This window comes from Melopsittacus undulatus, chromosome 2 (assembly GCF_012275295.1).
Source record: "Melopsittacus undulatus isolate bMelUnd1 chromosome 2, bMelUnd1.mat.Z, whole genome shotgun sequence".
NCBI classification, from domain to species: domain Eukaryota; kingdom Metazoa; phylum Chordata; class Aves; order Psittaciformes; family Psittaculidae; genus Melopsittacus; species Melopsittacus undulatus.
The window spans coordinates 114,954,421-114,979,516 of NC_047528.1; the positions used below are offsets into that span (position 1 = coordinate 114,954,421).

General features: G+C 39.2%; 1 protein-coding gene across 2 annotated transcripts in view; it reads right to left on the reverse strand.

Annotated features, from left to right (window-relative positions):
• The window catches only part of STXBP5L (syntaxin binding protein 5L), a 184,872-nt gene that overhangs the window by 144,158 nt on the left and 15,618 nt on the right, over positions 1-25,096 (reverse strand). For both annotated transcript variants that reach the window (XM_013127458.3, XM_005143026.3), the window contains exon 2: positions 21,323-21,420. In XM_013127458.3, coding sequence (XP_012982912.2) covers positions 21,323-21,420 — 98 coding nt within the window. The remainder of the gene's footprint in view (positions 1-21,322; positions 21,421-25,096) is intronic.

Sequence of the window (25,096 nt, forward strand, 5' to 3'; positions counted from 1 at the left end):
AACCAAAGTGCCTGGTTCCAGTGAAAGACCTCAGTGGCTTTGCCATAGTTGATGTTACTCCTCGGTAATTAGGTAGGTACCTTTAAGTAGCCAAACTGCTTGATACTGACAGCTGCCATCAAATGCATTTGTGTCTAGGGTTTAAATCCAAGGGAATATAAATGCAATAGATAAAAGTGAAAGCAGTTCAAAATGTAAGGAGCACTTGGAAGGCAGAGTACTGCATCCATTCTCCTAAGTAAATACCCAGGAGCAAAGCTAGGAGCAAATTCCCTGATTGTCCATGTGACATAATTGTTACTTAGCTCCCAGGCTCTGTTTGGAAGAGATGCATTTAGCTCACTCTGAGACCTAAACAGGGAACAGTTCAGAGGGATATAGGCAATGTGAAAAATCTGTGACTGGTTTGGCTTCTTCTGCCCTATACAGTTTTTCAGCTCTATCCAGAAAGCTTTTTTGTCCTCATATACCACTGCATGCATTCCTGATATGTTCTACAGCTTGTAAGACACACCTTTGTCATGTGTTATACAAATACTGCGCTGTAGGGCTGAAACACAGCCCTCCTATTATTTCAGAGGCTTTGAAGTGAAAAGAGCAAACAAAAGAAAAAACACCTCAGGCCCACAGTGGACCTCAGTCAAGTGTTACACTGGGTGACGTCTCAGGAAACAGAAAGACCTGAGTAGTTTTGAGGTCAGATACTCCATTCCTTGGAGTTCAACAAGCATTCCCTCAGATGGACGCACCATTGCATTGTCCATTAATCCTCTGAGTCACCATTACTCACAGCTAAAAGGAAAATAAAAAAGTGAAAAAAGGATTTAGGTGGGGGAAATTTGAAACAGGGGAAGAGATTCTGTCATTGACAGTGATTGGGAAAACAGACAACAACTGATCAGGTGCAGAACAGAATCTTGTTCATCAAACCCTGAACATCAGTCCTGCTAACTAAAATCTTTGCTTTAATATTAAAGCTAGTAGAGTGTCAAAAAGCAAGATGAACCATGGTAAGAAAAAAGGCAAGCTAAGAAGGCTCTGCCTCTAGAGGTTAAAGGAAAAAAAAAGAATCCTAAAGGATTTGCTTCTATGAATGTTGAAAGAATTGTTTTAGAACCTAAGGGCTGTGGAATCCTTTTCCAGGACTGCAAAAGGTCAGGAGAACATGCAGTTTGCTTAAGCTTTTCAAAACTAAGTATAGATGGTAAAAAATTTCCCTGGCTCCAGGAAAATCCTGAAGCATGGCAGATGGCTATTCGGAATGTTTTCTGATTCATTTCCATGTATTTCTTCTATATTTGCAGTCTAGAGGGCAACATCCAGCATACAAATTGGCTGAGGTCTTTTCTGCTTGTACAACAGGAAACTGCTGCCTTAGCTACTCACGTCCTACATTCTGAGGATGCAAGGGCATGTACTCAGCAAGCTCACTGGCACAGTCACTTGAAACACAAAATATAACATAGGTAATTTAATACCTTTTGACTATTTGAGTTTAGCAACCTTTTGGCACTTAAACTATGAAACACGACTTGAATATTACTTCAACATACTGCATTTTTGAAATGAAGTCAGTTTGGATTTGAAAGGTCTCAGAGTATTTGCTCTGTTCCATATATATTTTTCCATGAATCCTGTTTTCCATAGCGTACATGTATATTATACAACTGTTGTGCGGATAGTGTTTGATTTCTAATCTTTGTTAAACTGTAAAGTTGTGCCTGACTGATGAAACACACCTGCTTTTATATACAAGAAAACTACTTTGATTGAGAGCTCTTCCTATATGCAAAAGATTGCCATTGACAATAATGAAACTAAACAGAAATAAAAGGAACAAAAGCTCAAAGAGTGATATCTGGATGTTATAAAACAGCTTAAAACTCAGTCACTAGATGAAGAACAGATTGTTATGCATAAAATTACGCTCACAAGAGGAAAATGTTCACTCGGAGTTAGATAATAGCAACAGAAGAGAAAAAGGGACAGAGCAAAGACAGAGTCATAACACTCTTCACGATTCCATCACAAGCTATCAGTAATACAATAAGATCTGACATAATTAGCTAAATAGTATAAGATAAGGAACAGGTTGACATGTAAAAAATTGTGTTGACTATGTGAATGCCACATATCATTAAATATCATTCTAAAGAGCATCTGCCTCAGGCACTGAGGGTGATGTTTTAAAAAGAACTGTGCTTTATATTTCTACCCTTTATGAAGATCATGCAGCTGCCAATGTACTGTCAAAATTAAAGACCAAATCTCTCATGGCTAACTTCCCAGGACCTTTTTTCTACTATTATTGTCATCACCAACCACACAGAAGCAGTAAACAATTTGTACACATGTAATCTTTGCCCTATGGGAATCTGCTTTTAACTGATTCAGGAATGATGTCAATAGTAGTCCACTTCTGGTAGTAAACTGCAAAATGTTGATGGTTCAATGCCCATGACAATTCCTCAAAGTACTGGGAAATGAAAGGGTAAAGGGGGAGGAGAATGAAAATTAGCGACTCAGGCAAGTATTAAAATCATAGATATTAAGATACATATTTGTGCTTCGGGATCATCTGTATTATCTGATAGGGTGAGAACAATATAAAGCAAAAATGTGGTTAAAGGTATTTATATAAAGAACTGTCAAAGGTAGGAAGGGCACAGTCACATTCTCCAAAACATCTCAATTGGAAAGTCAGAGCTTACAACTACAGAATTATTTAAAACTAAGTAAGTAACTCATGCAGACATCACTCTTGAAGACAATGGCAACAAACTATTTGGAATTTTGTACTACTAGTATATATATACTTCAGAAATAAATAAAAAAAATTGTCTAGACAGGCCTTGTATGTGGAAACTGTGACTAAAAAATAGCCATTCTGCATCCCAAGAGGAGCTGCTGAAAACAGGAATGTTCCTCATTGAATTTTGCAGTGAGTGATCAACACACCTTAACAACATCTAGACTGTTAGTTACGTATTTGCACTCAATCATAAGGAACTTACTATATTGGTAACTCTGTGATTGTTCTTCTTGTTTGTCCAATCTTTCTGCTTTACCCTGTCTTTTTGAAGGTAAACCATGTTTGCAAGATGCCTGACAAAGTGAAAATCAACCTAGTTAATACCTCCATAGCATCAAATGTCAGATAGCAAATGGGGAAATCCTATCGTGTGGTTTCATGCTTGGTCTAAACAAACTTAAGTCCATACTATTAATGAAAGTGATGCTCCTGACTTTCTCATTACTGTCCATGGCTAAGAAGTCCAATCTTCCTTGTGCTAACAAAATGTCTCATTCCACTGCTACACAAAAACAAACAGGGAACCATTTGTACCGGAAAGCAGCTCCATAACATAACACAAAACAGCTCCTTGCCTGAGGATTGCACTCCCCACTTCCCAGATCTGGCTCACCAGGCAGCAAGAGGGAGGGATGGGAATGCTGGTTGGTGGCGAAGGGTACTGAACAGAACCAGTCCTCAAAGTAGGAACACACACAAATTAGAATTGTGTGGCTGCAGCCTTTGGCACAATGTTAAATATTCCACTGCAACATTTTCACCTTTTAGTCCTGAACTCCTCAAATCTAAAAGTAAGATTAAAAGGGGGAAAACGCTTGATTTTTCTCAGTGTTCACGATGAAAAAAGATCTTACCAAATTAAATTACCTCAGATTTGTTGGATTGTCACTTTGGAAAAAAGTCACCACATCCTTATCTGCCTATAGACTAGAAACCTAACACAAGATACCCAGGTTCTAAAAGATCATAACAATACTTCAGTGGGTTTTCCCACGACTTTCTTTAGTATATTTAACTTCTCTGTGGTATTGTTGTTTCTAACTTAGATTTGTTTCTGTAGATTTTGGTATTACAGTAGTGACAATCAGAATGACAATGTGACAATCAAAAGTGAAACCATCATACTTAATATCAGTGTATATTATAAAGCAAGAAGTCAGCAAGTAAAAGCAACCAGCAAGTGATTCTATATTAATCTTACTTCCAATTTCTAATAATATTCTACAAAGGAGAATACTTGAAATCGATACCTTGTCTAAAGAGAGAGTATGCAAACAGAAATAACCCACCCTTTATTTTTTATTATTCCTTGCACTATTTGCATCAGCACAGAACAGTTCCAGCAAAGAGGTTTCCAGTCATTCACCCTGCCAATAGAATAAAACTAATAATGTGATTAGAGCTTCAAGCGAAGCTTTCAGTGAGCTCAGGGATGATGGAGAGAGACCTTAAGCTTTAGGCAAATATATATAACCTGTCATACAAATGTTAATGGCTGAAGAATCTTAAAAAAGAAGAAATATCTTGAAGTGTTTAAATCAAAAGTGACTTTATTTAATGCATGAGTTGTTCCTGAACACATTAAAGCAGCAAAGTGAGAACATGTTTTTGCTGCAAGGTTTTCTTTCCTTCCTTTCTTGTATTAAGTGTATCAGGTAGATATATAGAAGAACATTTCTAAATGTGAATATTCACTGTGGCATAGTATGGTCCTGATCATATTTCAAAATTGCTTGAGCTATTTTGACCCTGAATTCTGAAAGAGGCATTATAAGGGAAGTACTATTATAGGACAAAAGAACTGGATCCACATAATCTTAGGAACTTACTAAAGTGAAGCAATGTCATGATTTCACTACTTTTATCTGACCTTCCCCATGGAGGTACTAGAAGACCCCTCTTAAGCCTTCCCCCAGCACAATGGCAAAAAATAAGGTGAAAAGAAGCAAATGGAGAAGATTTAATGAGAGAAAGTGGTGGTGTAAAGGACAATTGCAGGAATTGCAGCACCACTCTTCCTTAGTACTTCCTTAGCAGACTGGTTACATAGGACAGCTCACCATTTCCAGTCACCCGGGTGACCTTCTCTAGGAAGGTCAAATACCCAACCTCACTAACCCAAGCACTCATTAAGGCATGAATCCACAAGATTCCCAGGAATTACATCAAGTACATACGATCCCATTCTGAGAAGAGAAGCTTACAGAAAAACATGATGTATTTTCCAACTGGTTCTGAAAAACTGTTTGTCCAAGGTCACAAGTCAAGAAATCACTGCCTTAGATGGGTTTTTGATGTGGATGTTTAAAAATGAAACTGCACCAGAATTCTCTAGTGCTGCTCCTAGTATTTTATCTTGGGGCTGCTTTTCCTCTCCAGAAACCACTTCAGTCTGATAGGTCACGGACAAGGGATGAATAAGAAATACATGCTGTCTACATCTGTGAAGGAAAAAAAACCCAAACACATCTGTAGAGAAGGAGAATTCTAGCCCAAGATTTTTTCACATTTGAGTAGCTGTGAAGGGTCATTTTTCTTTAAGCCTTATGAAACAAAATGCATTCAAGTGTAAAGTCGTTTCATAAACAGGAACCACAAATGTGGGGACCCAGTGTGCTGCTAACCAAGGTAACTCACGTGTAAAGTACTTCTGATGATGCATTAGATGTGTCAGCATATTTCCAGGCTAAGAATAGAGTGGAATAAGCAGTTCATTATTTTTTTCCCCATGCAAACAGATTGGAATTCATACTGCATATTACTCATGCAACTAGAAAACCGCAATCTTACATGTTTTCAGTTTTACTGCTTCTCTTTGCCAAACTGACTGAAATCAATTAAGGTGACACATTATGAAAATCATTGCACATAACAAATTCATAACTCCAAGAGCAGAAGCAGCACTAATTGCTCAAAAACTGTCTTAAACATTTATGAGTTACTGTAAAGTATGAAAAGAACACAGCCTCTAGTTACAAAAAGACAATCGTAGAGCCGGCAAAGATGTGGCTACAGTTCAGGCAGGTAATTCACAATGAGCTCACCAAGCTTAGGTACTGTAATAATGCTATCTACAGCAGCATGATCATAAAAATGGCCTGACCTCCCAAAGTGTTGTTTGTGTTAAATACCAATTATTGGCTTTTTACACGTTGCTTTCACATTAGCTGCTATCTCACAACTTCAATACTTCTACTTAAAGAAGCTGCCAAGGAAAATTCTTAAGGGCAAGGAATGGCTGAGGTCACTTGTCCAGCTTGGAGAAGGTTGAGGAATGACCTCCTTGCATTCTACACCTTGCTCAAAGGGGGCAGGGGACAGTATGTGTTAAGAAAACAGAATGAAGCTGCCGTCCCAGATGGGACACTGGGAAAAGCTCCTTCACTAAGAGGGTGCCAGTTGCTGGAACAGGCTCCCCAGGGAAGTGGTCGTGTCACTCAACCTGTCACAGTTTAAGGAGTGTCTATATGACACTCTTAGTCATATGGTTTAGTTTTAGGTAGTCCTGTGAGGAGCAGAGTTGAACTCAATGATCCTTACGAATCCCTTTCAATTTGAAATATTCTATGATTCCATGATTCACACTCTCAGGTAGAATGTGAGGCCATTCACCGAGTTCTTTCCTACCCCAGTTGTGCTCCAGGCACCTAACTTAGGTATGCCCACAGCCGGTGGAGCCTGCAGGGGTGCTACATCCCAAGAGATTTCAAAGTTTTTATAAAGACTGGAAAAAACCCACTTGAAACTGCAAGAGTATTTTAACAACCTCTGGAGACTTGCTGATGAATTTGGAATACTGATATTTATTCTCCTCCTCCTTTCAACTGATCAAATTGCATTAAAGTTAGTTAAAAATAGTACTTGTTTTTCTTTTCGATATTTCATTGTTAGCAAATTTTTGTCACTGGAATATTCTTCATTTGCAAGCAGAAGAAACTGTTCCCTTACTTTATGACCACCAACTCTTCAAGTTCTATATTTAACACAAATAATTTATGGAGTTATTTGTATACTTGCAAATCCTTTGTGTTCAGCTCCAAGCATCAGTGCATATGGTCAATATATCCTGCTGCAAACAGTAGCAAAAGAAGATCACAGTTCTGCAAAACTTGACAACTCTCACAGATGAACGAAGAGGGTAATTCTCACTGGATATACTGAGAAATTCTGAGACACTTTAGAATGAAAGGCAATAAGTGTTCAACACTGTCCCACACGACATCCTTGTCTCTAAATTGGAGAGACACCAATTTGATAGGTGGACCACTCAGTGGATAAAGAACTGGCTGGATGGCCGCACACAAAGAGTTGTGGTCAATGGCTCAGTGGAGCTGGAGACCAGTAACGAGTGGTGTCCCTCAGGGATCGGTGTTGGGACTGGTCTTGTTCAACATCTTTGTCGCTGACATGGACAGTGGGATTGAGTGTGCCCTCAGCAAGTTTGCCGATGACACCAAGCTGTGTGGCTCCGTTGATACACTGGAGGGAAGGAATGCCATCCAGAGGGACCTTGACACGCTTGTGAGGTGCAGCTGGTGCCAACCTCATGAAGTTTAACCATGCCAAGTGCAAGGTCCTACACCTGGGTGGGAGCAATCCCAGGCACAGTTACTGGTTGGGCAAAAAGAAAATTCAGTGCAGCCCTGTGGAGAAGGACTTGGGGGTGTTGGTTGATGAGAAAATGAACATGAGCAGCTTCAGTGTGCACTTACAGCCCAGAAAGCAACCGTACTCTGGGCTGCATCAAAAGGAGTGTGACCAGCAGGTCAGAGGAGGTGATCCTGCCCCTCTGCTCTGCTCTTGTGAGACCCCACTTGGAGCGTTGTGTGCAGTTCTGGTGTCATCAACATAAAAATGACATGGAGCTGATGAAGTAAGTCCAGAGGAGGCCATGAGGATGATCAGGGGACTGGAGCACCTCCCGTATGAAGACAGGCTGAGAAAGTTGGGGCTGTTCAGCCTGGAGAAGAGAAGCTGCATGGAGACCTCATAGCAACCTTCCAGTATCTGAAGGGAGCCTATAGGGATGCTGGAGAGGGACTCTTCATTAGGGACTGTAGATCTTAAGGTCCTTTCCAACCCTAACTATGCTATGATTCTATTCTATGATTCTATCACACCTCAAAAACTCGCAGTGGCATAGTAACATGCAGAGGAGTACTAGGCAGGTAGGAGAAAAGGACTCCTAGGTTTGCTAAGACAGTTTTAATGTGGGTAACTGCTGATACTGAGAGGATGCAGGAGAATAGTTGCAGATTTGTAAAACAGCAAAATAAGTAGTCTCAAGATGTTGGAATATTAGATTTTCCTGCAATAGCAGGACAGTATTCTACTGCAGAAGACTTTGGGAGGACTGTCCTTACCCTAAGATTATTATGTTGTTTCAGATTCCTTCTCTCCTGGTTATCTTCTCGTTAGATCTCAGCAGAATGGCCAGATGGGCAATACCAGGCTTCCAGTCTAGGAAGTATGCCAGACATTACATGTGCAGAGCTACTAACATGTGCAGCACTACAGAAAAACACCTACTGGTTTCCTAAAGTTTTGCAGAACATGAAAGAGCAGCAGAATACAAGCAGCATTTCAGGGTTTTAAGATGTGAAGTACCTGGTAGTTTTTTGTGATTTAATGGGAATGCAGCCCAGGTAACTGAAATTAGTAAGAAAACGTAGTTGGAGACTAAGAAAGAGGTCTTGCCTATGAAGGCTTTTCCTTTAAGATGTGATTCACACTGAGGACTGAGGATTCTGGACTGCCAACAGTAGTAGTATCAATGTGCTGCTGGAAGCTGAGGTCTTCACATATGCATTCATCATTTCAATGCATGCTCAATGCTTAATCCTGCCTCATCCTTCAGAGAGAAAAGATAGGGAAGAGGTGACAATTTAGAACCTGAAAGCTTCTTATTCCTTGCTTGGGAGAACAGTGATGAGAGAAACCAGCAACGGTATTCTACAGTATGGATGGTAAATTTGGTGGTTGCTTGAACCCATAAGCAATAGTGATTAAAATTTGCCACTGTGACTAGAATGAAAGAAGTGTTAGTGAGATGCAAGAGAGCTCTGAAATGAGGTTTTTAATATGTAGGTTTACAGAACCTAAAAGCTAACATACAGAGAGATACCAAGAGCCAGTTCCGTCCTCCTGAGGCTCTGATATTCTAACACACAGTGCAAACAATTTATTCAGCCTTTTAATACATGGGATATCACTCTTCTTCATTCTGCTAATGTTCTGAACAGCTAAGGTCAAGGCTGGAGAGAGGTGGTAATTTTCCTGACAGGTGGCCACATTACACAGCATTTTCCCAGATTCTCTCCCCTCAAATGCAAATGCAATCTGGAAGTATACAACTGCCAAGACTATCTTTTCTCTTTGTGTGCATACTGTTTCCTTTTTCCTCACTTCAGATAGGAGCTAAAATAACACACAGTGACGCACATTTGGGCAATGAATTTTTTACAACCTCTTCTTACATGTGAGGAAAGTGCACACTGAATCTATTTATCACGGGATTTTATATAGCATTTCTGTATGTAGCAGAACATTAAACAAATGCCTGTGTATGCCATCAAGAGTGCTCAAAACCTGACCCTGAGAACAATTTCCATGTGTGCTACATATGCCATTCAATGATAGTAACATGTTACCTAAAATGTATGGATCAAGCCTCATAAAAAGTTAAGTATATGGGGAAAATAAGATATAGGATGTACTTGATTTATCCTTAACACATAAATTGTTATGCCACTATTAAAGCAGCACAATGTAGAAGAGTAAGGGAATCAATCCTGAATTCCTTACAATCTGGAAGATAACACAAAAAAGATCACCAGAAACATGCACACAAACTTTCAGGCTAAATGCCACTGAATCAAACAGCTTGAGGCTGAAGTGCCAGGCCAGAAATCAGAGAATCTGTTTTTAACCATCTCTCATTAAACACGGAGTCAAGACACTTTGCCACTCAGTGCTTCAGTCTCCTCAGCAGTAAAACTGGGATGGATACCCATTTTAATCTTTCTGATACGTGTTGATTAGAGGTCTTCTGAAGAGATACTATTTCCCCCCCATTCTATAGTGTGGCTTTTTGTAATTTTAATTCATGTCAGCATATATGATAAAATACTGATTTAGAATAATTGCAATTTTCTATTTGACAAATAAATACTGATTGAAAATCAGTACAAAGGCAAAATGGAAGCATTATAAAACTAAGGAATTCTGTCTTCCTTTACATGCAATACTTCTGTTAGACTTCCTTTTAAAACAAAACTGACTGAGATCCAAGAGAACTATATGATCCCCTGCACTTTGCTTGGTGTTACACCCATAGGCAATGGTAAATAAGAGCTTTTTCTTTGTTTTAAAAGACCCTGGGAGCCCCAAATAATTTCAAGTAAAGGTTATGCTACCTATTAAACAGAATAGCACCAACATGGATGCTATTTTTCCTGCAAAAACTTGAAGAAAATATTTACAGTGGGGATTTTATGATTTCAAGACCAGGAGCTGGGCTAAGAGTCCAACCTTCTTTATGCACAACCAATTTTAATACAACTCTTTGCTCATTATCATGAAAAGCAAATATATGTTCTTCAAATATTTTATTTTAATGAGGAGAATAAAATCTGGGGGGAAAGGCAGTCAAGTTATGCAGAGGTGGAAAGTACAACATCTATCTGGAATAACCACATTCAACTCAGAACTCCAACAGAGTACCCTCTGTAAGGAGAGTAGATTTAGATTACATAGTAAGAAAAATTCTTCCCTGTGAGGGTGCTGAGACGCTGGCACAGGGTGCCCAGAGCAGCTGTGGCTGCCCCATCCCTGGCTGTGTTCAAGGCCAGGTTGGACACAGGGGCTTGGAGCAACCTGCTCTAGTGGAAGGTGTCCCTGCCCACAGCAGAGGCTTGGAACTGGATGAGCTTTAAAGGTCCCTTCCAACCCAAACCATTCTATGATTGAGTCATCTAATAATAAAAGCACAGTGAATTTCAAATTGGTGTGTCTCAGCTCAGACTGCATAATTTAGCCAATCTTTGCTTATTTACTCATGCAATTGAAATATGCAAATATAATGTCATGAAGGTATCAATTTTGCATTGTACAAAGTAACAGCTAAATAACAAAACAGAAACTCAACCTCCTCTGAAAGCTTTAGCATTTAAAATGCACCTGCTGTAGCTGCTTAAAATCTAGCACTGTAATGGGTGATAAGGGCTTTAGCTTGCTTTGAGCTATTCAAAATAAAACAATCCAGAAATCAACCATATTACAAAAGAAACAAATTCCAATATTTCCTTCTTATGTTATCTGTGAGCAATTTTATAGCTAATGTTGAGCAGCAACACATAAATATACCCAACATCCCAGATACAGTTTACTGTTAAGCACAGTTATCAGTAATTAGAGAGAAGATTGTGAAATCTTGTTTCTGCTCAAGTCAGCAGTTTGACACTGAAAGCACATGAAGATCACTGGATTCCCAGTCCTCACTGTCTGAAAATCACAACTTTTCAAACAAACAGTACTGTGGAATTTTTGAGACGTGTAACTGAGTCTGGCTGTGATGGAGCTGATTTGCTTCCTGGCAGCCTGCATAGTGGTGTGGCTTCAATATGTGACTAAAACAGTGCTGTGAACATACCCAGATTTTACTGCTGTGGAGCAGTGCTTGCACAGCATTGAGTTTTTCTATTTAGCCCATTCTGCTCCTGCAGTGAGTAAGGCTGGGGTACATAAGAATTTGAGGGTGGACACAGCCAAAATGACCAAAGGGTTATCTGATTTTATACATCATGCTCAGTATGATGCTCGGGATGTTGGGACATTTGTGGATACAGCATTTGTTTTCCCAAGTGACTGTTTCACATGCTGAGGCCCTGGTTTTCAAGATGGGGCTGGACATCTACATGCTGATGGGAAGCAGTGAATGAATTTTGCTTTGCTTGCAGGCACAGCTCTGCTTCACTTATTTAAATGTCTCTATCTGAAGAGGGACTTATTCCATAAATGTTTACCTACTTCATTACAGGCTATCTAGGGAGCCCTACACTGGCCTTCCCACAGATCACATTAGCACTGTACTGCTTATGTGATTTCACATGCCACCACTGCCCAAGGAAAGTCTTTCTTTTTTCTAACTCTCTTGTGCCTGCTTGTACCATTTCTGAGTGGAACAATGGTGCCTGCTTCCTGGCCTGCCTCCTGTGAGGTGCTTCAGAAGAAGAATGTGATTTAACCTTGTATTTGCAGAAGCTGTGTTGGAAGCATATTTTAAAGAGCCCATCCTCCTGGACCTCTTCTGTGGAAGAAGATATTCAGAATGATTCTTTGGTAATCCTTGCCACCATGATTGCTTTACATATGTTTGACTGGAGGCTCTGGTTCCACAAAACAAGCTTGGATTTCTGTGGCAGCATTATCCTCTAGATGGGAAACCATCAGTAGTTGATGCAAATTTTCAGTTGTAGAGTCCCTCTGCTGTAAGCTACTACTATGACCATCACCCTTTCATGCAGCCTTGGAAGTCCATGCCTGATTTCTAGAGTGTCAATCACCCTGTGAAGCCCTGGAACTCCAACTCAGTAGCCAGTTTGCAATTAGTCCACCAGTGGTGATGACTGCCCCAGACATTATCCTTCAAACTATCTTCCTTCAAATAGTAATAGCAGGAGACACCAATAAAACCTTCCAAGTCTTTGATCTCTGCGAGTGCCTGAATTATGAAGGGGAAGCCACTTTTCAGTATTACCATAACTACCTAAACCTCATGACTATCACTTCATGCTATGCAAGTCTTGAAGGGCTGTCAGTACAGACTTAAAAGTATCTTAACAAACTTCACTAGAAGGCATGATGTTTGTGCCTTACCTAACTTTGGCCTAAGAGCTGATGAAGACTAATGTGTTATTTATCATCAGGTACATCTTTAACACTGTTTGGGTGCTTGTCTACACCAGAAGAGATGATGGTGGCTCATAATATGCCTTGACAATGATGGAACCCACTTCTGGTTAAACTGGCCCTTAGGACATGTGCGCAAGAAGTAAAAAGTGCTTGTCTTGAGTGCAAGAAGTTATGTAAGAGACTGGGGATTAATGTTCACAGTTCCCAGTCTTAGGAGCCTGCTGTCTCCTGTAAAACCTCTGTAAGGACTCAGAGCTGCTTTTCCATTCAGACAGGAATACTAAGGATCAGTTCTTTTTGAAGTACTACCTTCCACATTCTCCAGATGATGCAGGCACTGATGTACATGATTGCGGAGGGCTATAAACTTATTATATGTCCAGAACAGGCTTGAGTGGATTGGTAGAAACATACTTAAGTGGTGATGGCTTCTACACATACATTTCTAAACTACCTTTGTTCTCCACAACAACACTAAAAAGCAACAGGCTCCCAAAATTTCTGGGTCATTTCTCTTTCCTGTGCTCCCTCTGGATGCAATTGAGGTTATGCTTACATTCTTTGATGCCACCTAATGATCCACAATCTCTTTTGGACAAGCTTGGTTTCTTCTGTGATGCTCTTTTTTTGATTCTTCCTTCTGTACTCATGTGTAGCTTTGCATGTTGTATCTGAAGCACCCAGGAAAAATCTCATTTCCTGACTTGAAGAGATTCATTAGAAAGATATGTCATTCAGAGCCCACCTTGCACAGGTCAGGAGAAAGGTGGACATTGAAAGAATATTGTTTTTTTGTTGCCACTAAAAAGAAGACAGGTCAGGGATGAGGAGTAGAAACCCAAGAACTATGAGAACTGGAGTGAAACTAGGTCACAGCTAGGGAAGGAGAGATTGAGCTGGTTATGGATGGGGGGAAAAGAACCTTCTCAAAGAAACCTTTCTCTCCCCTCTCCTGAATGAGATCATAGTAGCTTCTGTTTTGCCTATCTCCCCGTTTTTCAGACCTCAGGAAAAGTTATGCGTTTGTCCTATACCTATACCTAAGCTTTTGGCTGAAACAGTGTGTGATTATGTCTATTCTACCTCATAGTGAACCACCAACATGTGGTACATGTTCCTTGCTGTAGAAGATCCTCACAGCCAGATTTCTTTGGTTCCAGAAACTTTGGAAGATCTTCTACACTGCTATCCCCACTATAGAGAAAATTATTCAGTCATTATAGCCTTTCCTTTCTATGTCATGATGGGCATTGAACCCTCCACAGCTCTCTTTTGTCCATGCCCTCCCTCCATATAGAAGTGGGCAAGAAAGGAACTTGACTTCAAGAAGTAATCAAGAATTTACAATGGAATCAGTGCCTGTAGGCTAGACAGAAATAGGTCTCTCTTCCCAATGCTAAAAGACACCCAGTGCATGTAAGTATGTGCTTATGTACTTCAGGTTTTCCTCCTTGCTAGATATTAATTTTCCTAACTTATTTGAAGAAATGTCTATTTTCTCTCCATCAACAGTATTTGTCAAACAAAAGCAAAAGAAGAAAAGAGTAAAAATAAATAGGTAAGTGCAGAGTATGACTACAGATTTCTGTGGTTTAAGATGTTTGCCAAATTTAGGTCACGGATATTTGTCTAAAAGATATCATTAGCAGCCTGGAAAGGAGGGCAAGTTGATGTGCTTTATCTCCTATGCACAACACACTTCTGTTGATGACAGAGGTTTGAATAAAAAAGGCAGGGAAAGCTCTAAAGCTCACACAAAGTTTAATTAAGACACATCACTTCTTTGTAAATGGCTGACTATCACCACTAGTCATCACTGCAATATCACAGTAAGTTGGGGGTTTTGATTAAATTCAATGAAATTCTTCCAAGAAACATCCAGAAAGCATTTTTTCAGATAGTGATCACAAATGCAGCCATCAGCTCCAATTAAAATGCTGCCAGGTCCATCCAGCTCTATGCCATTTTTATGTGCATCTCCAAATATATGAAAATCTATTTTTAATTAGTAAATTTGCCTGCAGATGTCAGATTCCTTTTTTACCACCTGGATAAACACCAATTGAAAGTGAAGGAAGCCCAGTACATTTCACTGTAACATATTTATCCCGATTAATTCAAAAGCATCAAAGAGGCTTGTGAGATCAATGGACCCAAATTTATGCATATAGGCAGAGACTCAATATGTGTACATATGTGAGTGCACATATAACCAGATGCACAGTAATCTCAGTATAGATCTTAAATTCCCCAGATTCTGGTTCTGTCAGATTTAACCATACAGGCATAGTTTATTCTTTCCATATATTTTATAATGTTTTTTATTCTTGTAGACTGACAATAAATTCATTTCAGCAATAACCTATTGGACTATCCATACATCTATACACTTCTATGTACGTGTTGATTCCCATGGGAATTTTTAAAAGAACTGATGTGAGGAGTACTGACTCTTGGTGAGGTTTGTGTTCCTGAGTCATGCAAGTGCTCTGGAAAAATCCCAAATATATTCCACAAGGAGATAAAGATGAAATGCATCAATGATTCTTCCAAGTCAAACAACAGAACTTTGGGTTTATGATCTTGCCTGTGCTTCCCCCATTCCATCTGCCCAATAAATCACATAGAGTAAACAACATGGAACACAGTTGGCTTATTTTAAGGATAAAGATCTACTGAAACCTTGTTTAGATCAAGAGACAGCAGTTCCAGGGACAGTAAATCTGTCACACTTCATATTTATATGCTATGCCATCCTTCTCGCAGACCAAAACCTCAAGTTATATTCTCTTGGTTTCCATTACATCCAATCTGATGTCAAACATTCTTTACCTCACTTCCTTTAACTACTGCAAAATTCCATGCCTCCTCAGAACTCTGCAGGCAATGGTTTAATTGGTGGTATTTGGGGTTTCTGCCTGATTTTTTACTAGAGCATACAAACAGCCTCAGTTTTACTTCCCAGTAATATAGTCTGTCTGTGTAAATCAGCTACTGAGGATCCATGCTCTTCAATAGAGCTATCTTAGGTTTAAATTTCACCTTCTCCTCTACTTGAGATAGTAACTTTGGAATCAAATATATGATTATTGGCTGTTTCATCGAAAGAGCTGAGATAATCTTATAGAATCATATAGGCTGGAAAAGACCCTTAAGATCAAGTACAGTCATTAACTATCAAGTCCACCACTACACTATGTCCCTAAGCACCACATCTACATGTCTTTTAAATACCTCCAAGGATAGTGACTTATTCACTGCCCTGCACAGCCTGTACCAGCACCTGACAACCCTTTTGGGGAAGAAATTGTTCCTAATAACCAATCCAAACCTCCCCTGATGCAACTTGAGGCTGTTTTGTCCTGTCCTATCACAGGTGAGTTGGGAGAAGTGACTGACTCCACTGCACTGTAACCTCCTGTCAGGTAATGGTAGAGAGCGATAAGGTGTCCCCTGAGCCTTCTCTTGTCCAGCCTAAACTCCCCAGATCCCTCAGCTGCTCCTCCTAAGTTTTGTGCTCCAGGCCCTTCACCAGCTTCATTACTCTTCTCTGGACCCTCTCCACAACTCGGTATCTTTCTTGTAGTGAGGGGCCCAGAACTGAACAGAAGATCTGAGGTGCAGCCTCACCAGTGCCAAGTACAGGGGGTGCTGTTAGCATTCTTGGCCACCTTGAAGCCATATTTTGTTTATCACAAAACGTACCTATTAAAGTACTGTATTTGAAGTTCATAAATCACCCTTGTTACCAAAGCAATGAAAGAAATTCATAGAACACATCAGAAAAATTATTTCAAATATGATCCTAAAGCAGAATCTCCTTGAGCAGAGCCTTGTGATGTGCAGATAGCTTTAGAAGAAGAGTTCTTACATGTAAGCAAAAGCTAGGCTGTCTTCCATACCACACAAACCTGGAAGGCTATTTCTACATTTTGTAACAAATTTCATGGACACCTGCATTGTGCCAGAGCTGAATTCTGTGATGCAATTTCACACAGTAAACCAAGCCAATTCTTACTGCCAACACTTCTATTTCTCCTCTATCTCCCTCTCTGTCCAGTTCTAACTACACACAGCAAAGGAGAACAAGTATTTTGCTAGGTTAGTGAACTGGACTGCTTATAGAAATATGTGATGAGCGCCACAGTCAGAGCAATGAAAGTGTCTGGGCCATGCAGTTAAGCGAAAGGTGGGGGCAGAGCAACAATTCTACTTCCATGTGCTACTGAGAATAATTTCGTTTCAGTGTAAAATGGCTACTGTATTGCCTGACAACACAGGAAAACAGGAACCTGTTATGTTGCATGAGTTGTGGGTGGCTTACTTTTTTGCTCAAGCAACAAAGAGTGAAAATGAGGATTTACATGCCCCATAACCTGCATCCATGACAACACGAAGCCCATCAGTTTAAAGAGTATGTATGAATGACAACAAACAACACTAAAATATGTCAAAATACATATTACCAATTTAAGCCATTGATGATAAATAAGCTTTCACTGGTGTGGAGTCCATTCTGCACCCAGTAAGTTGTTTTCTTTGCACTGGATAAGACAAACTTTCATTTCTTAATAAGCAAAAACCATAATAGCTGAAGAAGAGTCTCTTTCAGAATTCCTTACTGCAGCTGACTACCAACTAGTCAGCACCTCAATACAAAAATATGTAGATGTTCTATTCTATATATTTGACGTAGGTGGCTGTACCGGCTAAGTACATCTTTGCAATGATGGAATTCCAAAGGAAAGGATTCAGTGACTTCAGAAAGTACCTATAATGAATTTTAACAAGCGTTTGTGAGCTGAATAAATGACAGTATAGAAGTATGAGAACCACATGCTACTTCTTCAGATCTGATACTGGAATAATCATTGCTCCATCCATGGCAGTGTTCAAGTCAGGTTGGATGGAGCCTTGGTGACATGGTCTAGGGGGTTGGAACTAGATGTTCTTACGGTCCTTTCCAACCCAAACCATTCTATGATTGCTAACAACACTGATTTCAATCTGTTCAGATTGAGAATGTAACAAACCCCTAGACTTCTCCTTTTCCTCTAAAATGAGAGAGAGACTTAAGTCTGACAGTCTCTTAATTTCTTATTTCCTTGTATGGTGATACGGAACCTTCTGTGATAGTAACCAGAGACTGCACACTTCATTTTATTGTGTGCAATGTCAGAAGGTTCTCTGAACTGGGACTATGGAAGAAGGACATGGAGATGATAAGAAAAGGAATTCAATTTTATAGCTCCTCTTCTTCTAAATGTGCTTGCCTAAAGCAAAGATAGTGCAGGTAGAGTAGAATCAAGCAATGATATGAGCAGTGATCAAAGGTATGGGAGCTGAGAACAGCCTTCACACAGGAAAAAAAGTTATTGGAGGGGAAGTGAAATCTGCTGTGTTTAGGACAAGGTAAAAGAATGACCGGATGACATAGCAACTGTCTCAAGAGGGCTTCTTTTGCCCTTTATTTGCAGATTTTGTTAACTTGTGTTGGTAATAGGAAGACACTCTTCCATCAACAATTTACAGTGCACTCTCATTCTGTGGGCTGGAGCATTACTGTTCCTATGAGGATCCAGTACTCAGCACTCATCAGTGTAGGTAAAACCTATGTTGTTGTTTGAAGTTCCTTGAGAATCCCACAGAGACTGCTAGGATCAGTAGAGCACAGCAACAGCAATTCCCACTGCTATAAAAGCTATAGCAGTTGCATCTAAAGCAGCCTGAACAAGAAATCTAGGAGAAGACAAATTCACTGTCAGACCAAAATGAACTTTCATTTATCTCTGTACTCTGATGGTGACTTTTGAATAACATACTCTATTTCAGACCAATTCAGCATAGTCAGCTTCAGTACTGCTACAGGATCATTTGAAATGATCACCTGAAGGTGAGATGTTAACCATTAACTCACAACACAGAGGTACATGCTTCATTTTCTTTGGAAACACCTTATCTCTTGAGAACTGTTAACTTGTGACCCATAGAAATACCAATACTTTGTGAATCTTTTAGAAAGACAGGGAAGCATCAATACCATGATATTGCTTACACTGGTCACAGGAAAACTTGGTCTATATCACTACATGAATAAATTCTGTCTTGCTATGCCTTTATGTTCCCCAGCAAAACAGTCTGATCCAAAAAAAAACCTGTTTGGTGCTACCAATAAACAAACAACTGAATAGTTTAGTGTATTTCTCTGATGACAGCAAAGGTAGTTTGTCCTTTTACTCCATCCACGCTACTGGTCAGAAGCAGCCAAAGAGAACGTATGTGTGAAACAAATTCTCTTTTCATTACCTAACACATTGATAGCAGAATGAAATTATGCAGCTCTGTATCTTACAGGATACTGTGGAAGACACAGAGCCATTGAAACCAAACTTCTTTTCAGTTTGCTTAAAAAAATAAATCAATTATTAATTATATTTTCAGGTGTAATACTAACCTGTTCCATCTTGACTTAAATTTTATTGCCCAATTTCAACAATTACAAATGGTTGCAGCAAGACTGGCTTAAACAAATGGTGTTGTGGTTGTGGTCCTAGGCCTGTTTCATTGATTACTGTTCAGCCTTGTGTACAAATGCAGTTATTAGTCCGCAGCTAGGCTTTTAATGCAAGAAGCTCTGTGAAGCTTTCAGAACCAAGCAGAGAAGCCTTAGTTAAAATGAATAAGTAATCCCTTTTATGGCACCCTCTGTCTTCAAAGCACAGCTTCCAGCTTAATTAAGGAAACCAGGTTCTGTGTGCCTAAGCTGAGAAATATTTATGTTATGAGATGACAACTCCCTAAAAACAAAAAAATCCCTGGTAATTCTGATGCTCTTCTTTGATTCAGATGCTAGAACTGGTAGCAAATTTTCTGTGAATGAGGTAGGGGTTTGCTGTAGAGGATATATTAAAGGGAAGGGTACTTCAAAAAACATTTCCCCCCCCCCCTTCTTTTTCTCACCTTTATAATCTATTTCTATAGAAGATGGATAGATAGTTTTATGTAAGGTTAGGCATATAGCTCATTTTCCACTGCATGTTCTATTCTGGTGGCAGGGAACATGCAGGTTTAACTTACTTCTACACAAATCTACATTATTTCAGGCTCTGTACCTGAATTTTTCTCAAAGGAGGAATTTATAAAGGTATAGAATGCCTAGCCGGAAACAGTACTGCCCCTACAAAATCCAGGTTGCTGAGATGGAAAGAAGAGGTGTGCTTGGAAGTCAGCCTTCTGCAAGGTCTTCTTTCTACATCTACATTACCATGAAATTCCCAATACCCCCTCTCTTTATGCAATACCCTCTCTCTCATATGCAGTCTCAGTGAAGTTTCCAGAGACAAAGCTACAAGGAGAAGGAAACGTGACCACTAGACCTGCACCTTCCCAGAAGTGCACAAATTCAAGGGGATTTTCCTCTTTGAAATCAAACAGAATATATTCAATCTAATTGATACAAGTAAATAATATTTAGTAGAACTGTGCTTTGATAGTAGAACTATCAAAGCAAAGCTTGTCACATAACCAGAGGTTTAGTTGAGTCCTGTGAGAAGTGCCGGACCAAATAGAAAATAAAGCTTATGAAAAATGCAAGAACAAGAGCAGCAAAAACCAGAGGAAATTAAGTATTAATCACGTTACATGAAGCACACACGTCTCCAGGAGGAGATTTTCTTTACTTTGTAACCTGCCTTTGGGTTCATTAGGTTTATAGTTACCTTGGGAACAGTGGTAGCAAAAAGAACCAGAAAATATTACATTGATGTTTTATACACAGAATTTATTTAGCTACAAAAAAGTTGTAAAAAATATTGGTTAATTACTGTCATATCCTGTAACTTTTAAACCTTCCTTAATGTTCTTTCTTCTTTTTTTTCCCCTTTGTATGTATTTTCACTAAATTTGAATGCATTTGAACCATGACAAAGAAAATGATGCAGAGAAACATTTTGAAATACACATACAAATACCCTCAGATTTTTTTTAATCAAAGTTTTCAGATTTTTCATTACATTTATATTCAATTCATTCTGTGTAGACTTACAACTTAAAACTCCTACTATATAAAAAAAAATACATGAAGTGCTGGCACTGATGTATCTTTATAATTAATGAAAAGGAACAGGCATTTTCAGAGTGTTTCACTTCTCCTCTAATGGTGATTCTGCCCTAAAATCACTTATTTGCCACCATTCACTTGGAAGAGTCTGAACAATATCTCATACCTAGATATCAAGTTCATTGCTGCAATGCAGCTAGCCAATTTATTTATTGCTAGCACAACATTCACAACCTGCCCATCACCACTTTGTAGTCTATGTACTGAAGAGTGGCTACTTTTCATGCTGAAACTCAAAATTAATTCTGCTTTATATTAGCAATACATGCCAAACCATATGCCAAAAATTCAAGCAAAACCATTTCTTTGGACACCTGAAGGACAACAGCACCTCCTTTACCAGCCCATCTAGTAAAGCAAACTTAGATAGAACATAACAATATAAACTGTAACCTTACCTGAGTGCTTGTAGAAGATGATTCATGTCAATGTATTACAAATACACAAAAATGGTGCAAACTCTGAATGAGAAAGGATACATTCGTATGGCTCCTGTCCTTGTTCCAATTGCCAGAATCTTCTGCACTGGGTCAAAAGCTAAGGCAGTGGGTAGGTAAGGAAAGCCATGGCGAACCGTCTGAAACAGAACAAATGAGCAAAGTGATTAAGCTGAACCCACACATAACAGCATCTATGCATAACAGCACTTATACTTTGTTATATGTTGTACTACTTACAATGAATTTCAAGAAAAATGTTAATAGAATCACAGAATGGTTTGGGTTGGAAATTACCTTAAGATCATCCAGTTCCAACCCCCCTGCCATGGGCAGAGACACCTCACACTAGACCATGTCACCCAAGGCTCTGTCCAACCTGGCCTTGAACACTGCCAGGGGTGGAACATTCACCTCCATGGCCAACCCATCCCAGTGGCTCACCACCATCACAGTAAAGAATTTCCTCTTTATGTCTAACCTGAACTTCTTTGGTTTCAGTTTAAACCCATCACCCCTTGTCCTGTCGCTACAGTCCCTGATGAAGAGTTCCTTCTCCAGCATCCTTATAGGCCCCCTGCAGACACTGGAAGCTGCTCTTAGGTCTCCATGCAGCCTTCTCCAGGCTGAACAGCCCCAACTTCCTCAGCCTGTCTTCATACAGGAGGTGCTCCAGCCCCTATCGTCCTCATGGCCACCTCTGGACTTGCTCCAATAGGTCTGTTATCCTTCTTATGCTGAGAACACCAGAACTACACACAGTGCTGCAAATGCAGTCTCACGAGAGCTGAACAGAGGGGCAGGATCACCCCCTTCAACCTGCTGGTCACGCTTCTTTTGATACAGTTGTATAGTATTTTGAATAGGGGCGAGTTTCACTCATGTCAATTTCTAGATATGGTCCTTAGGGATATTTTAAATGGTTTTGTTGTAACAAAGTAGATTGCAATGCACATACCAATATCCAACTGATACATATTGTTTATATTGTATAATAAAAGATAACCTCAATAGGCAATGCAGCTGAACTAGAAATTGAAGAAAGACATGTAATATGCTTTGAAAACACTGCCACAAATAACTTTATCCTCCACAGAAGAGCTTCAGCAGAAAGAAACAGAAAACATTCAGGAGAAGAAATCAAACAAACCAATAAACTGAATTGAGTCTATGAGGTAAAAATCCTCAATATAAACTTAAAAACCAAAGACTCCAGAGATGCTCTCAAAATAAGCAACTGAACCACTCACCCTTTCTTAGTATTTATTTGTAATACAATGCTTTTAATTCTATTTTTTGCATAGATATATTGGGGAATAAATGAATTGAGCATGATGCAACACATCCTTGAGTTTGAAGACCACCTCAAATAACATGTTAATCTACCTTAACCCAGAGGTTCTCACCAACGTGACCTGCCTGATTCTTATGAGGAAGAATCTGATGAGGGAGAACACTAACATAAGAAAAAAATTGGAAATAACTAGAGTAGAATATACAAACACACCTCCAAATTAAATTGATCTGTTTTGTGTGTGACTGCTTATTGAAAATTGCCTAACAAATAATATCTTTTTTGTATAATATTAATGATTTATAATATTTAATAGAATATTAAACTTGAGGATTGACTTTTTTTTTAGTACATGGTTAGGATTGCAGAGGAAGTACTTTGAACTGAATAAAATTCCACTTTTTAAGATCTTTTTCTTCCTTGAAAGGATCTGGCTCATGAACTGTCCACTAAAGCATTCAGCAGTCTCTATGGAACATATTCAATAAAAGGGATTCCTTATTTGCAGACCTGTTGAGTAAAAGGCAGCTGATGATTCCTGCAGCTGTATCACTCCAACTCTTCCAGTCCAGCTGGAAACACTTGAACCGACATTCCTAAGTAGCTTGGGAACAACCAAATGTATGTTTTTCAGCACATAACCACCTCCTTAAAAGAGATCTTACTGTTCTCCCATCTTAATTATTGCTGATAGGGGATGTTGTTTAAAAGCATGTCTAATTATTAGTTTCTAGACTGCAAAAATCCAGAAATGTGCTACTTCAGCAAGCTGTAGAGAAGTAATTCACTTCTTATGTCAATGGAGACATTTGTCAAAGATCTCCACAATTCTGCTTCTGGCTTGGTTTGCTTTGAGGTTTTTTACCACCTTGTCATGTGGTGAGATCACCCAAATACAACATTATTTTATTTGACATCTAAGCTGGAACTTAACTTATATACTATAAAAATGGTTTTGCCTCTCATGCCACAAACACATTGGGAAATACAAACTGTAGTATTTTCTAGTGTGCTGAATGTCTGGCCTAACTTGCATTACTAACTTCCTATTATGTTTGAGATTTCTGGATTCTTGGGAATAGATCTTCATCCTTTTCTGAAAAAAAACCCAAACCCAAAACCAAACAAACCCAAAAGCCCAAACAAAAACACATACACACAAATAAAACAAACAAAAAAACAAACAAAAAACCCCATATATTGCATAAAAGATCTTTTTCATTAGTAATTTTTAGAAATCCTCTCTAAGAAAGTTTGAATTTCTAGCAATCCCAGACAGTGTTTGTTTCTGATGTTTAGCCAGGACTTGAGCTTTCAGTACTACTTTTTACAGCTAAGAATGCAAAGATCAATGAGTTTAAAGTCTTGCTTGCATTCTTGCCCATATGTATTTAGCAAAGGTTTGTATTTTCAGTATTTTTGCAATCTTCAGTCAGGCTTTTCATTTGGAAATTTAATTGAGTCCTGTTACTGAAACAAAGCAATGGTTTAGAAGTAGAGCCAAACCTCCTGAACTCTCGGATTGACCCAAAAGTGTTATTTCTGTTTTGCAGCCATCTTCCAAATTTGAGAATTTCCAGGAATTCCAGTTGGGAAGTTCTTGGGAATGCAAAATTCTTCTGTTTGTAGAATTGGAAAAAAAAAATGTTGAAGACTATTGAACATCCAAGTAAATGACAATTTTCAAACAAAACATTTAAATTTATTAAGACTCTAAATAAAGGACAAATGCAGTTTGGCTGGAGAGCCAAGCTACAGTGTACACAAATAAGGCAGAAAAAGATGCCTTTATGATTGAGACTTTGGCACAAATGAGAGCAGCCTCCAAAATGGTTCTGAAGATCAAAGAGAATAGGGACAAGCTGTAACACTTCAGGCCCTCAGACTCTTCTCCTTAGCCTTGGTCCAATATCCTTTCTATTTCCAAGTACTGTGAGGAAACGACATGACAAGCTAACACTTGAAGTGGATACGAGCATACATCTAAGAATTAGGAATGATTCTAGAACTGCACCTGTGCTTCCTTAGAGCATTCACTAATACAGATCAGGAAGAGGGGAAGGCCACAAAATTAACTTGATTCGAGGGTGACAAGAAAAAGTTTGTTCCTACTTAATCTGAGTAGTGTCTGGTAAGAATAATGTAGACAGAAACTACCAACAGTGAGCAGAAAACATAAGGCAAAGCAGATCTTTTTCTCCAAAATTAAACCGTCTCAATGACAGGTCAAAGGAGGAAAAGGATCCTAAAGCATCAGTTTGTGTTCAAGGAAATACAGGACCTCCCTACCCTGATGGCCTAAGGAAGGAAAAAAAGGAGAGAAAAAGCAGACAGCAGATGGAGCCAGGGCTGCTTTTCTCCACATTATCCAGCTTTCTTCTATGTCTCCTCTGCTAGCATGCAGTCTCTAGGGGCAGTCTGTGCTCCCTATGACAAACAGTTTATGTGCAGCATGTGAAATAATTTTGAAACAGAGCAGTCAGAAATGCAGCAACAATTTCAGCACTAATTTTTGTTCAGCT